The 12,132-nt window shown below is 39.9% G+C and overlaps 2 protein-coding genes across 2 annotated transcripts; one reads left to right on the forward strand and one right to left on the reverse strand.

Moving 5' to 3' along the window:
* The first annotated feature begins 1,346 nt into the window (after positions 1-1,346).
* Positions 1,347-12,108, forward strand: LOC132784617 (esterase B1). Its single transcript, XM_060790339.1, has 5 exons — positions 1,347-2,020; positions 9,222-9,534; positions 9,593-9,743; positions 9,803-10,539; positions 10,609-12,108. Exons 1-5 carry the CDS (start codon positions 1,977-1,979, stop codon positions 11,071-11,073), a joined length of 1,710 nt encoding a protein of 569 aa, XP_060646322.1. The 5' UTR covers positions 1,347-1,976; the 3' UTR covers positions 11,074-12,108.
* On the reverse strand, positions 5,519-6,868 carry LOC132786542 (growth hormone-inducible transmembrane protein). Its single transcript, XM_060793089.1, has one exon. It carries the CDS (start codon positions 6,748-6,750, stop codon positions 5,665-5,667), a length of 1,086 nt encoding a protein of 361 aa, XP_060649072.1. The 5' UTR covers positions 6,751-6,868; the 3' UTR covers positions 5,519-5,664.
* Positions 12,109-12,132: the final 24 nt, after the last annotated feature.

Raw genomic sequence — 12,132 nt, forward strand, 5'->3', positions numbered from 1 at the left:
CTTTTGTTGCGTGCCTAGGATAAGTAACCAACTAACGGTAACTGGCCATAACTAACTATAATTGCCTAGTCAAAGCAATCAACTGACCCATTTTGAAAAATTAAATCGTACAAAAGCGCAACACAAGAAAAGCTTTACATCGAGAGCTTTCACATGTTTGCACGACCCACAAGTTTGAAACTTGAAGCAGCAACAGGAGCTCATGGTCGAGCCCTTCAGTCAGCTGTTTTCAGTGTTTTGTTTACATTGGCTTGAAAAGCTTATTTTATTATTATTTTGGGGGGTTTTTTTTGTCAATAAAGCATAAAAAGCACAAGCACATGTAGTGAATGACTTTTGTTTTCATTCTCTGTTCTAATACAAAGTGGTTAAGAATCAACGGAACAATAAGCAAGTGAATACGTCAAGTTTTTCATAAAAACTTAGCGATGAAAGTTAAAAATATTAATTGTAGCCGTGGAGTTAATAAATATTTGCAGAATTCGAACTTTACCCCAACCAATTTTATATTGTCACCAAGATAGTTGTACAACTTGCAATATTTCATTGGTTGATAGGTCTTCCCTGTACGCCCGATGACTCACATACAACCGAAATAACTGACGCACTTCGCCTTATCAATGTCATTTATGCCCCTTCCATGATTTTTTTTTAATTTTTGAAAGATTACCAATGTTTAACAACGCAGGCAATACCGCGAAATCAGAGCCCATACCGAACTCATTACCATTCATCAATATCGATCTATTTGGTCAGCGATAAGGGCGCCATAACCATAAGTGAGGTCCGTTATGAGTCAGTTAACCTATGATTCAATGGAAAAAGCACTGTTCAACATCGATTGGGGCGCATAGTTACGAGGCATCATATTATATATTAATTAAGCGAAGATAAAGCGCTGTCAGCAAGGCTCGACGTTATCGTCGCGACACCTAAAAGATATATACTAAAGTAGTCGACGAATTACTTCCCTAATTTAAATCTGCGTTTTAATATTGTGCTTTGTTAAATTATAAATAAAAAAATAATTCTGCCTGTAGGTAAAAACCCCAATTATAGTATACTTGAGATGACGTAAAGAAAATAAAAGTAACTTTGGATCAGATGTAATTTTACGGAATAAAATCATTAAAACGATAAGAAAATTCCTTGTAATTCTATATAAACCTTTCAATTCGTTGAATCATATAGCCGCGGAACACATAGACGTCAGGCGCGCTTCAGACGTAATGTACAGTTCGCGCGCTCTTTAGTTATGCTCAGCGGGGGAAACACAAAAGCTTTCAGTGCTTCGGCCATGTGCTTAGAACTTTTGCGCGGTGCTTTTTGGTTTGCTGCTTTAAAAACAGTTGACGAGTTGCTTTCATGCCCAACGGACGTTGCAGAAAGCGAAGAGAACTGAACTGAACTGAACGAATGTAAAGCAAATGACAGACAGAATCAACAGCTAGCTAATAATACAACAACACAATACATTATAAACTATAATAGAATTAAATTAATTCGCTTTGCTTGGCAACAACAATTCAACTACACCATATTTCGCGATTCGTCTTCTCTTTTACGGTTCGCGCATTGAAAGCAAAAGTTATGTGATAAGCAATTTATGCGTGTGCTTTTTTCGCAGTGAATTTATCCTGCGTATTTGTGCGTGTCTAAACGTGTGTGAGTGCGTGCGGTAGTGTTAGTGTTTGTGTGTGAGCGCCAATAACTGCGCAGGACGCGACGGGAAAAGCTCCTTTATCAGTGAAGAGCTGCTGCACAGCAGCCTGTTTGTAATCAGACACATCAAGACAAGGTCAAGAAAACAGCTGGCACGATACAAAATTCAAAATACAAACCATTCTATAAACACGATTCGGTTTGTGAAAGGAATTGAATTATAATTGGCGAAATTTATTAAAAATAAAAGAGCTACGTAATTGTGTATAATTTTTTTATTTGACGACGACGCAACAAAGAGCACAAGCAACAAAATGTCTTCCATGGCTGCATTTGATCAAATCAAAATTGGACTCAAGTAAGTCACATGCAAAAGTAAACAAAAGCACTTGAGCTATCAAACTGCCTACTTAGTAGGCAGCTGAACTAAAAGATATTGTAACCAGAGATGTGTGCAGATCATTAAATCCATCAATGGCGTAAGCGATTGTCTGAATTTGGTATTAATTGAAGAATAGGTAGCTACTTTGTACGTACTCGTCGTAGTTTATTATTTCGATGCCAATAAAATTACTTAAGCATGAATGACATCAGCTGATTGTGTCATCAACCGCAAAAACTTACTTACTTATAATAAATGCTTACTTTTAAGGGCTACTCTAAAGAGGGGGAGTTCCAAGCTGCGTTAGAAAATATAGATTTTCAGTATGTTTATTCATATATGTATATATTTAGTTATGTGTGCTGCGATAAGAGACAGACATGTTAACTTGAGCAAATCGGCGAGATTAAATATTTATTTGGCAAACAGAAACCCGTGTTTGCCTTTGTCTAACAAGCCCACGAATCTGTTCGTGTATATAAATTAAATGATTTCTTTTTTGTTCGTATTTTTCACCAAATTACTGCAATCTGGTGGAACAGCTGGGTCCTTTGGCAGGTCCTACACCTGCAAATGAGTTGTGACGGCAACAAAACAAACATGTTCACGCCAGGAGCCTCAATTTACTAACAGCTTTGACAGGCTACCTTACCCATATCTCTCTCACTCGCTCACTCACTCACTCAGTCGCTGGCTCCCTCACTCTTCTATTGATTCCCAGAACTCTGTAATTTGTCTACATAACGAGCAAGCATAAATGACAAGCTGACAGCGCCCGGAGCCCGGAGCCCCAGCACATCTGTCATTAGAGGCGCCCATTGTGAGCGGTTCTTTGGTCTCATTTTCCATGTTTTCATATGTATGCGCTTGTGTGCCGGGCCGGCACTTAAAATGCGCAAATAATTAGGTAGAAACTGCTGCTGAACTGTTCTCAAAGCGCCCCGCAGCTGTCGCAAAAAAAAAAAGGCACACTATTTATGTAAATTTCGTCTATTGTAGAAGCTCAAGCTGAGTCATTTGTGTCATAGCAAAATGTTTGAGAGAATAGGAAAGAGATTGTGCCATGAGATCAGCTAAGAGCAACAGGTTTGGGTTGCCATATAAGCAATCCATTTGATATAATCGCACATGCGATTCGTTTGTTAATGCCACATCAAACACGAAGAACTCGTTGTACAGTCCAGAAAGCCCAGCCAAACATTTTGGGCTTAAGCTGTATCAGAAGTGCGTATTATTTTATTGGTTGATCAATCCGTTCAGTTTAAAACGAGCTGGCAACTTATTGCCATATTCTGTTCACAAAAGGCTTTAGATGGCGCTTGTATTCCCTTTCCAATTAATATGACACTCTCTCACATACACACCCATAAATTTATTTTAATATTTATTTTTTGTTTGTTTTCGTTTATTTTTTATTACTTTTCAACTGCGTGGTTTAGTGCAACATTTTTTGATGCAACATGCTGCCAGCTGTTTTTTATTTCGCACAAATTTGCATATTCATTGTTTGTGCGGTGATTTATGCCGATTCATTTGAGTAGGGCACTCGTTGTCATTTATATATTCATATAGTATGTATATTCATTGAGCATCAAAAAATCAACAATCAAACTTAAATTGTCAATTCAATTGGGTAGTAATTTAATTCCTTCGACCGAAATCAATTTTTAAACGAAGCATTTATTACTATTCTCGTAGTTGTATCAATTCGCAGACGCCAATAGGGAACATTTGTCCGACACACGTGCTGACATCGCTTACATCTTAATTTACCTTGAAATTGATAAATGAAATTCTTCAAAGAATTCTTAGCTCACGTTTGGCATTCTCTCAAATTAAGTCGGATGTGGCCTTGTAGTTGTAACATAAATGAAAACAAATTCGTACTCTTAATGTCCCAATGCAGAAATTTGTAACATTTTCTCATCATAAAATTTGTGTTTGTAGCTTCATGCATTCCGAACATTGAGTAAACATAGATTTCCTCATATTTGCGATGGCTGCCAAATATATATTTTGTTGTTCTTCTATGTAGTTTATTGTTTTTGTCTTCTGACATTGCTCATACGCCGCATGTGCGTTCCACACTAAATACATTTGTCGCCGTCGCTCTTGCTTAGCTCATGCTGATCGCCCACACGCACGCATACGTACACAAACTGAGTTATAAGTATGTGTGAGCTCGTCAATTTCATTTAATTTTGCCGCGTTTTGTTCGCGTTTTGTGTCATTTTTGTAAGGCTTTTATAGCTAGCGAAAAAGTGGCTTGAATGAATAAAGAATGAAAGATTGAGCGCATGAAAGATTGATATCATATACGAATACAAAAGCATAGAATAATAAGTATATTTCTCCTATAGATTCGTGTATGGCAATAGAATATATTCATTGACACTTTGTGTGCTACCTAAATGGGTTTAACGTCATCAAATTGCGGCATATAAATTGGTGAATTGTGGCCAACCATTTGTCTGTGTTTCCCAATTTGCTTCAATTTCAATTTTTGATTTCCTTTTCAATTGTCTCTTTCCCTCTGTCTCTCCATTGTTTGGTGTAAATATTTAGCCATATTGTGGTAGAAACACGCCTTGACCTGCTGACTGACTTCAGAGACCTTACTTTGCAAGTATCACTTACCTTGTGTTTTATCCTTGCGCTACTTGTAAGCTTTTTCCCATTCATACGCCAAGAGCTTTCGAGTGAAGCTTTTGCGAGTCCTGGACTGGCGTGCCTTGCGTGCAGCCTTGCCAAGGTCAACGGGCTGTGCGACCGACGGAATTATGGACATGCAAAAACTAAGCATTAAGTGTCTGCCTTTTTTTATGTTCGAATAAATACGATGGACAGTTCCCTCTCTAAGGGAATTCGCATCCATTCACACACACATTCCTTTTTTATGATTATAATATGATTATAATATAAATTGTGGCTGTGGCAAAAACTACACAACGAGCAGTTTCTGTTGCTATTTGTTTAGACTTCGTGCGAGATTCGTCGACTGTCTGGCATGTTGATAAGCGAGCGTGAGGGGGGCGCTGTAAGGTTGAGAATTGTGTTAGGGGCTTAATACGAGCAGCACGTCTGGGCATGGAAAATTAATGCAATCATTACGACATAATCTGTTACATTCTCTGCTTATCATATGGGGCCACATGCGAGGGTGATCAGGGAGCGCACATGAGAAATATTTGCACTCGGAGAGTGAGATTATTTTAGAGTGTTGCAGCTGCAGTTTCACATTTCGGACGAGGTGTTGATTGTTGTCCTTCAAATTTGAGTGGTAATAACATCAGCTTAAAAAGGCTTAAAACATATGTAAAACAAATTCATTTCATTTCGTTAAGTTTTGAATGTAAAGAGCTAATCTCTTAGTCTCGTCTGAAGCGAGTGTAAATTTACTAATGAACAAAAAATTAGCTATTATTATGTTGATAATTTTATAGACAGAAATTTATAAAATCACTTTGTTTAGTGTTCTGTTTTGGATTCGTTGTTGCCGCTAAACTTGAATTTTGATTTATTACCACAAACTGCCAATTAACTAGTCATTGCTTAAACATGTATTGCTAAGAAGCCGAGTGCTTGTAATTTGATTTGTTGTCTGTTGTCACCTGCGATATCTATTTCTTGCGCTGATCACTGGATGACAAAATGATGGCGATGCGTATGAAAATGTTAAGGGCATCCATATAGATGGCCAAGGCGTGGTTGATGGGATCGAAATTGTACGGACTGCGCTCCGGATGCATTTCAGCCGCCTTCACAATGCGCTGCGTGTCGTAGAGCAGAAATCCGCTGAAGAGTATGAGGCCTCCATACAGCGAGACGGATGCGAGGCCAGCGCCAATTGCTGTTGTGGGTGGCAGCCACATGGAGGCCAGCGATGAGGCGAATATGATGCCCAATCCAATGGCCAGCGGTCCGCCAATGTTCAGAAACTTCTCGCTGGGCGCACACGCGGCCACCGTGGAGAGAGCACCCACAATGCCGCCCGTGTAGAGCAAAGCTTTCACCAGAATCGGACCACCCATGAAGCACATAGGCGCAATGACGGCACCCAGGACTGCGCAGTGCAATGCCCAGGCCAACTGCTTGATTCCAAGACCGGGCTGATACTCAATGGCTTGTGTCAAGGCGCCCGTGCCCATGACCAGACCCAGAGTCACCAAGGTTGCCAGCCAGCCACTGCGCATTATCAGACTGAGCAGCGCTTCCGACTGGAACACAGCTGCCGCCGAGGCCGCTGTCACGGCGCAGGAGGATCCAAAGTAGGCGTAGGTGGCATGTATGCGACTTTTGACGTACTGCGGCCACATCACCGAGCGATCGTAAAGACTCGGTTGATCCGACAGTCCCAAGCCATAGTAACAGAGTGCCACGAGACCCATCAAAGCGGCTCCGGCTGCAGCTCCTTTGCCCATCGAATAGGCATTCTCGCTGGGCGGCCCCATTAGCTTCTCTTTGAGAGTGGGTCCTCGAGTGCGCTGCTCCAGATGGGATCGATTGCGATCCTGTGAGTCCTCTGCGAAATTGCGCTTGAAATTCAGACGAGTTGGCAGCGCTGATTTCTTGTTTACTGGCATGGTTGACCTGCCTCTGGTGGCCTGCAACATTGTTCTCCATAATCCTGCTGCGTTGTTGGGAACTCGGTATAACAAACACGCCGAACGTGCAGGCAGAAGATGCGCCAGTCGTGCCGCAAGCATTTTCCCAGATCGAAAGTAGATATTTTTCAGAATGTACAGCACAAAATTTATAAAAATGTTTGTAGAGCTCGAAAAATGCTTTAAAATAAAACTTTAGTGTCAAAGTTGATTAATGAAAGTGTTGAGGTTATTTATTTTAATAATTATATTATTGGCTTCAACCACATATTATAGTTGTCATAGTAAATAATTTAATTTAAATTTTATTATTCAAACAAATCAAACTACAATACTTAAACTAACCAGCTGTAATAATAGTCAAGTTTTTACTCGAGATTCAACAGTATTGCACCTTCTGTGTTCTTCTTGAAAATTTGAGCACAATTCTTTCATTTGACTAATGGATCATTATATCATTTGGATGAAATCTAGTTTATGCCAGCTTTAGTCAGATGAATTCCGCATTTTTCTCTACATGTTTGGCAATGTCAGCAATTGTGACATACAAATAATAAGATGCTCAACTCCGAGAAATGCCACATTGCAAAAAATCGGAAATGTGTCTCATATGCTGTATATAGTAAATAGTAGAGCATGATGTGTTTGTTAATTATGAATATCTCACGATATATTTGCCTCTCGTTTATCTGTCTTTTATGTTAATTTCGACTGCTGTCGTCACTTTCAGCGAATGAAACAGGAATTTGTTTGTTTTTCTTGAAATTTATTTTCGAATCTATAGCGAAAGACTTTTGTGCCAAGACAAGCACATAAATCAGAAAATTAAACTCAACGTCATTTCGATATATGCGATCATTCGAATGGAAGTCGTAGCAATGCCCCCTTTAAATACTATATTCTGTTTGTGTATCTTATTGAAACACTGGGGGAAAATCCAAGAGAAATATAGGACAATACATATATATACATATATTGTCATGACATTTCGCCAATTCCCATGTAAGGTATTTTTCCTACAATTGGCAAAATTCGCCATGTTAGGTGTGGCCCCTGGGCAGCAAAGCGAAATGGTTTTGACACACGCAAAGCCGGCATTAGAAATTTTTTTGTTGACTTTTTCTATTTATTTAGTATAGTATACAATTTTTATATTTTTTGTGTACATTTTTTTTATGACACGCGTCCCGTCATGAACATTATTTATATTGACCTTTACTTTTATAGCCGACTGACCATTAGCTAAAACGCTGGGATAGCTTCCACCAAAATTTCTATGGCAAAGTTCAGGGCTGCGTTGCGATAGTCGAAAAATCACAATCATTGCCCCAGACTGTGAGTACTTATGGTATGAGTATGATAGCCAAGAGGCAGATAATAAATACAACAGCTCGACTGGCTATTAATAAGCATAAATATGACATATTTTCGTCGCTTTTGCTGACATTTGCAAAACCTAAAGAAACAACGAAAACGCATGTGTAGGTTGTTGATTATATTTTTTTTTATTATTGGTATTGTGATGTCGTTAAGTGTTGAAGATTTGTTTGAAAATTAAAGCACGTTTCATTCGATGAGATCGCAATTTGCATTGCCCAAAACTATGTCTAAACCTAAAATACTTTTTGATAAACACAAATGGCAAAACCAGAAATAATCATGTTGGAAACTTTTGTGGTTTCTTTTTGCGGAATTACAGAGATCAATCAAGTACGTTTCCGGAAATAGCAAACCTATACGCTCAAAAACAATTCCAATTTGATAGTTTGGGCCAATTTAAATTGAATTATTTACTCTAGTATTGTCGGCAATTTTCGTTCTTTTTACTTTTTTTGTGCACCTTTAATACAACTTTGAAATTATGCGCAATTATGCGATGACCTTGAGTCTATATTTGAAACAATGCTACGTTGTGAAATAACATTCTCAGAATGGTAGAGATATGATATAGCGCTTATAATAAAAAAGCACTTCAAAGAAATGTTGTTGCTTGGGAATACGAATATTCTTTTCTCCTTATTAACCTCTCACAAAGTATTTGATATAGACTGATTTGTATTTTTATTTTTACTTGTCTTTTGTATTTAATCTAAATTTAACTTTTAATTTTCCCAACGGAAACTCGCGTTTATCTTTTCGAACCCAAAACGAAGGCAAGTTGAAATTTAAACGAACAAAAAATAAATAAAATGGCAAACGGAAATACACTTTTAAGCTGAAACAGAGACGAGTGGGGACGTTGAGATTTTGGGCCTGCACTGATAAATTGCGAAATGGCGAGCACCTGGCTCGCGTCGCTGATAAAGCATTAGCTTTATCGCAGTGTGGGCTTATACATATATGAAATTATATAGAATTGAATGGGGAAAAGACGTCGCACCGATATTAATAGAGATAGTGCAAAACGTATTGTTTATATTGTGATTGATTGATGGCGGCTCTCGAATTAAGGGCCAAAGTGCGAGTCATGTTTACCATTATAATGAACTACGTAGAAGCATATGCTGCACATAAATCCTGCCAACTAATGCTAATAATTTACCCCCTCTCCATCTATCTCCTACTATCTATAGAATGGTCGACTTCAAGGTCCAACAGCGTCGTTATCGCACAAGCGAAAAGACTGTCGTCAGCACCACATATGGTCCCATCAAGGGGGTCAAACGCAAGTCCATCTATGGGCAATCCTACTTCAGCTTCGAGAAAATACCCTTCGCCAAGCCGCCCATCGGTGAGTTGCGCTACAAGGCGCCGCAGCCGCCAGAGATTTGGACTGAAGTCAAGAGCTGTACCTCTCAGGGCCCGAAGCCTCTGCAAAAGCACTTTGTATTTGAGATGACAGATGGTTCCGAGGATTGCCTCTATCTGAATGTCTACACAAAGAATGTGAGTATATTAAACAATTTGTGCTCCTTAACTTTATTTAAACCATTTCTTATTGCAGTTATATCCCACAAAACCCATGCCTGTGATGGTCTGGATTTATGGCGGTGGCTTTCAGTTTGGCGAGGCCTCAAGAGAATGTTATAGTCCCGATTACCTGCTTCGCGAGGATGTCGTTGTCATCTCCATCAACTATCGCCTCGGTCCACTAGGTAATTGTTTATTAAGCGTAATCCAAGCGAAACATCGAACTAATCATATTGTTACTCAGGTTTCCTTTGCCTCGAGGATCCCGAATTCGATGTACCCGGTAATGCAGGACTCAAGGATCAGGTGCTGGCTCTACGCTGGGTCAAGGCCAACTGCTCGCGCTTTGGCGGCGACTCCAGCAACATCACGATCTTCGGGGACAGCGCAGGCAGTGCCTCGGTGCATTACATGATGATCACGGAACAGACGCGGGGTCTGTTTCACAAGGCCATCTGCATGTCCGGGAACACGCTCTCGCCCTGGGCCGTAACACCGCAGCGCAATTGGCCCTATCGCTTGGCTGTCCAGGCTGGCTACACGGGCGAAAATGTGGAACGTGAGGTGTGGGAGTTCTTGAAGAATGCCAAGGGTTCGGATATCATCAAGGCGAACGGCGAACTGTGCATCGATGAAGAGAAGAAGGAGCGCATTGGCTTCTCCTTTGGACCCGTGATTGAACCCTACGAAACCAGCCATTGTGTGGTGCCCACCAAGCCTATTGTCATGATGCGAACTGCCTGGAGCAATAGCATACCTCTGATACTGGGTGGTGTCTCGAACGAGGGGCTGCTGCTCTACTCGGAGACAAAATCGAATCCCAAATGCCTCAACGAGCTCGACGACTGTCGCTTCGTGGTGCCTATCGAGCTGGGCATGGATCGGGAGAGTGCGCTGTGCAAGGAATACGGCGAGCAGCTGAGGCAGTGTTACTATGGCGATAAGACGCCCAGTCTGGACACGTTACACGAGTACCTGCAGGTAATAGCAAACTATTCTTCCGTATATTGAAGTGTTCGTATCGCTCATCCCACCATTCACTTCTTGTAGATGGTCTCGCACGAGTATTTCTGGTTCCCCATCTATCGCACAGTATTGTCGCGCATGGAGCACGCACCTGGCGCACCCACCTATCTGTATCGCTTTGACTTTGACTCGAAGCACTTTAATCATCTGCGCATTCTCAGCTGCGGCAAGAAGGTGCGCGGCACCTGCCACGGCGACGATCTCTCCTATCTCTTCTACAATTCGCTGGCGCGCAAACTGAAGAACCACACAAGGGAATACAAGTGTATCGAGCGACTCGTAGGCTTGTGGACGCACTTTGCTACCTTTGGCAATCCGAATTTCGATCCCGATCAGTCTGAGCTGTGGCAGCCCGTCTCTGGTGCGGCGCTCGAGAAGCATCAGCTGAAGTGCCTTAATATATCCGACGATCTCAAGATCATCGATGTGCCCGATCTGCGCAAATTGATGGTCTGGGAGAGCTTCTTTCGCCGCGACGAGCTGCTGTGAATAATCGAGTGCATTGATTGTTATCATCTGGGGGTCTTTACTTAGCACTTACCACTTAGCACCTATCATTATCGTAACCATTAGCTTTATGTTTAAAACCAATGCAAAGCTTAGCTTTAGAGCTTTACCATCTGACAACTGATGCAGTTACAGTCACAGATACAAATACAGATACAGATACATCTACTATACGTGTTGTTAAGTTTGTCCATGATCAAAACTCTATTTAAGCCTGTTAAAGTTTGAACAGCGTCTCTAAGATCATGTTGAAATCCACTATTGATGTTAGTTATAGTACATATTGAATTGATTTCAAGTAAGTCGCAACAAAAGTACCTTTTGATAGAGCCAACAGCAGGGGAATTCTCCTTTTCAAAAATGAAAAAAATCAAACTATTCATTAATGTATCGCGCACAGTGCTAAAAAGTCTGTCAAGGTCGACATTTTATAAATTATAGTTCATATAACAGTTCTCTCTCATACGTATATATAAGAAGACATTAAAAAAGTTCGTAATGATGCGTTGGGTAGACAACCCCTCATTAGCTTTAAAGTCAACCTGCGAAGGCTTTTGAATAAATGTTTAACCATTTTTGTAATTACATAAGTACGATATAATTTTTGGAAATGTATTTTTTTTAGCAAAACTCGTCCAAGTTTTACATATTTAGGAATATGATTCTTGTTAACAGAGAACGCGATATACTATGCATATATGTATATTATATATGAATAACTAAACGCCACAAATTTGTATAGGAAACTAAAACTAAAACAAAAAAGAAGATGATAAAGATGAAGAGAAACTTTGATTATCTGTTCGACACCTTGAAATGTTATTGAAAGTGCACAACATAATCTTAAATGTTTCGAATTGTTTTTTATAGATTCCATAAATGAGCATAATATTTCGAGCTCGCTAAATTTAATTCCTATAAGCTTCGAAGTAATGTGATGCCACAAAATAATACTAAAAAAACTAAAATCCATATTTTACTAAAAAAAAACATTTCAATGGAATACTGAATATATTTCAAATAAAAAATTGGAAACTGAAC

This window comes from Drosophila nasuta, chromosome 2R (assembly GCF_023558535.2).
Source record: "Drosophila nasuta strain 15112-1781.00 chromosome 2R, ASM2355853v1, whole genome shotgun sequence".
Lineage (NCBI taxonomy): Eukaryota > Metazoa > Arthropoda > Insecta > Diptera > Drosophilidae > Drosophila > Drosophila nasuta.

Coding starts and splice junctions, on each gene's coding strand:
- LOC132784617 (XM_060790339.1), top strand. CDS start 1,977: ATGTCTTCCATGGCTGCATTTGATCAAATCAAAATTGGACTCAA. Junction 9,535..9,592: donor TGAATGTCTACACAAAGAAT/GTGAGTATATTA, acceptor TTCTTATTGCAG/TTATATCCCACAAAACCCAT. Junction 9,744..9,802: donor CTATCGCCTCGGTCCACTAG/GTAATTGTTTAT, acceptor ATTGTTACTCAG/GTTTCCTTTGCCTCGAGGAT.
- LOC132786542 (XM_060793089.1), bottom strand. CDS start 6,750: ATGCTTGCGGCACGACTGGCGCATCTTCTGCCTGCACGTTCGGCGTGT.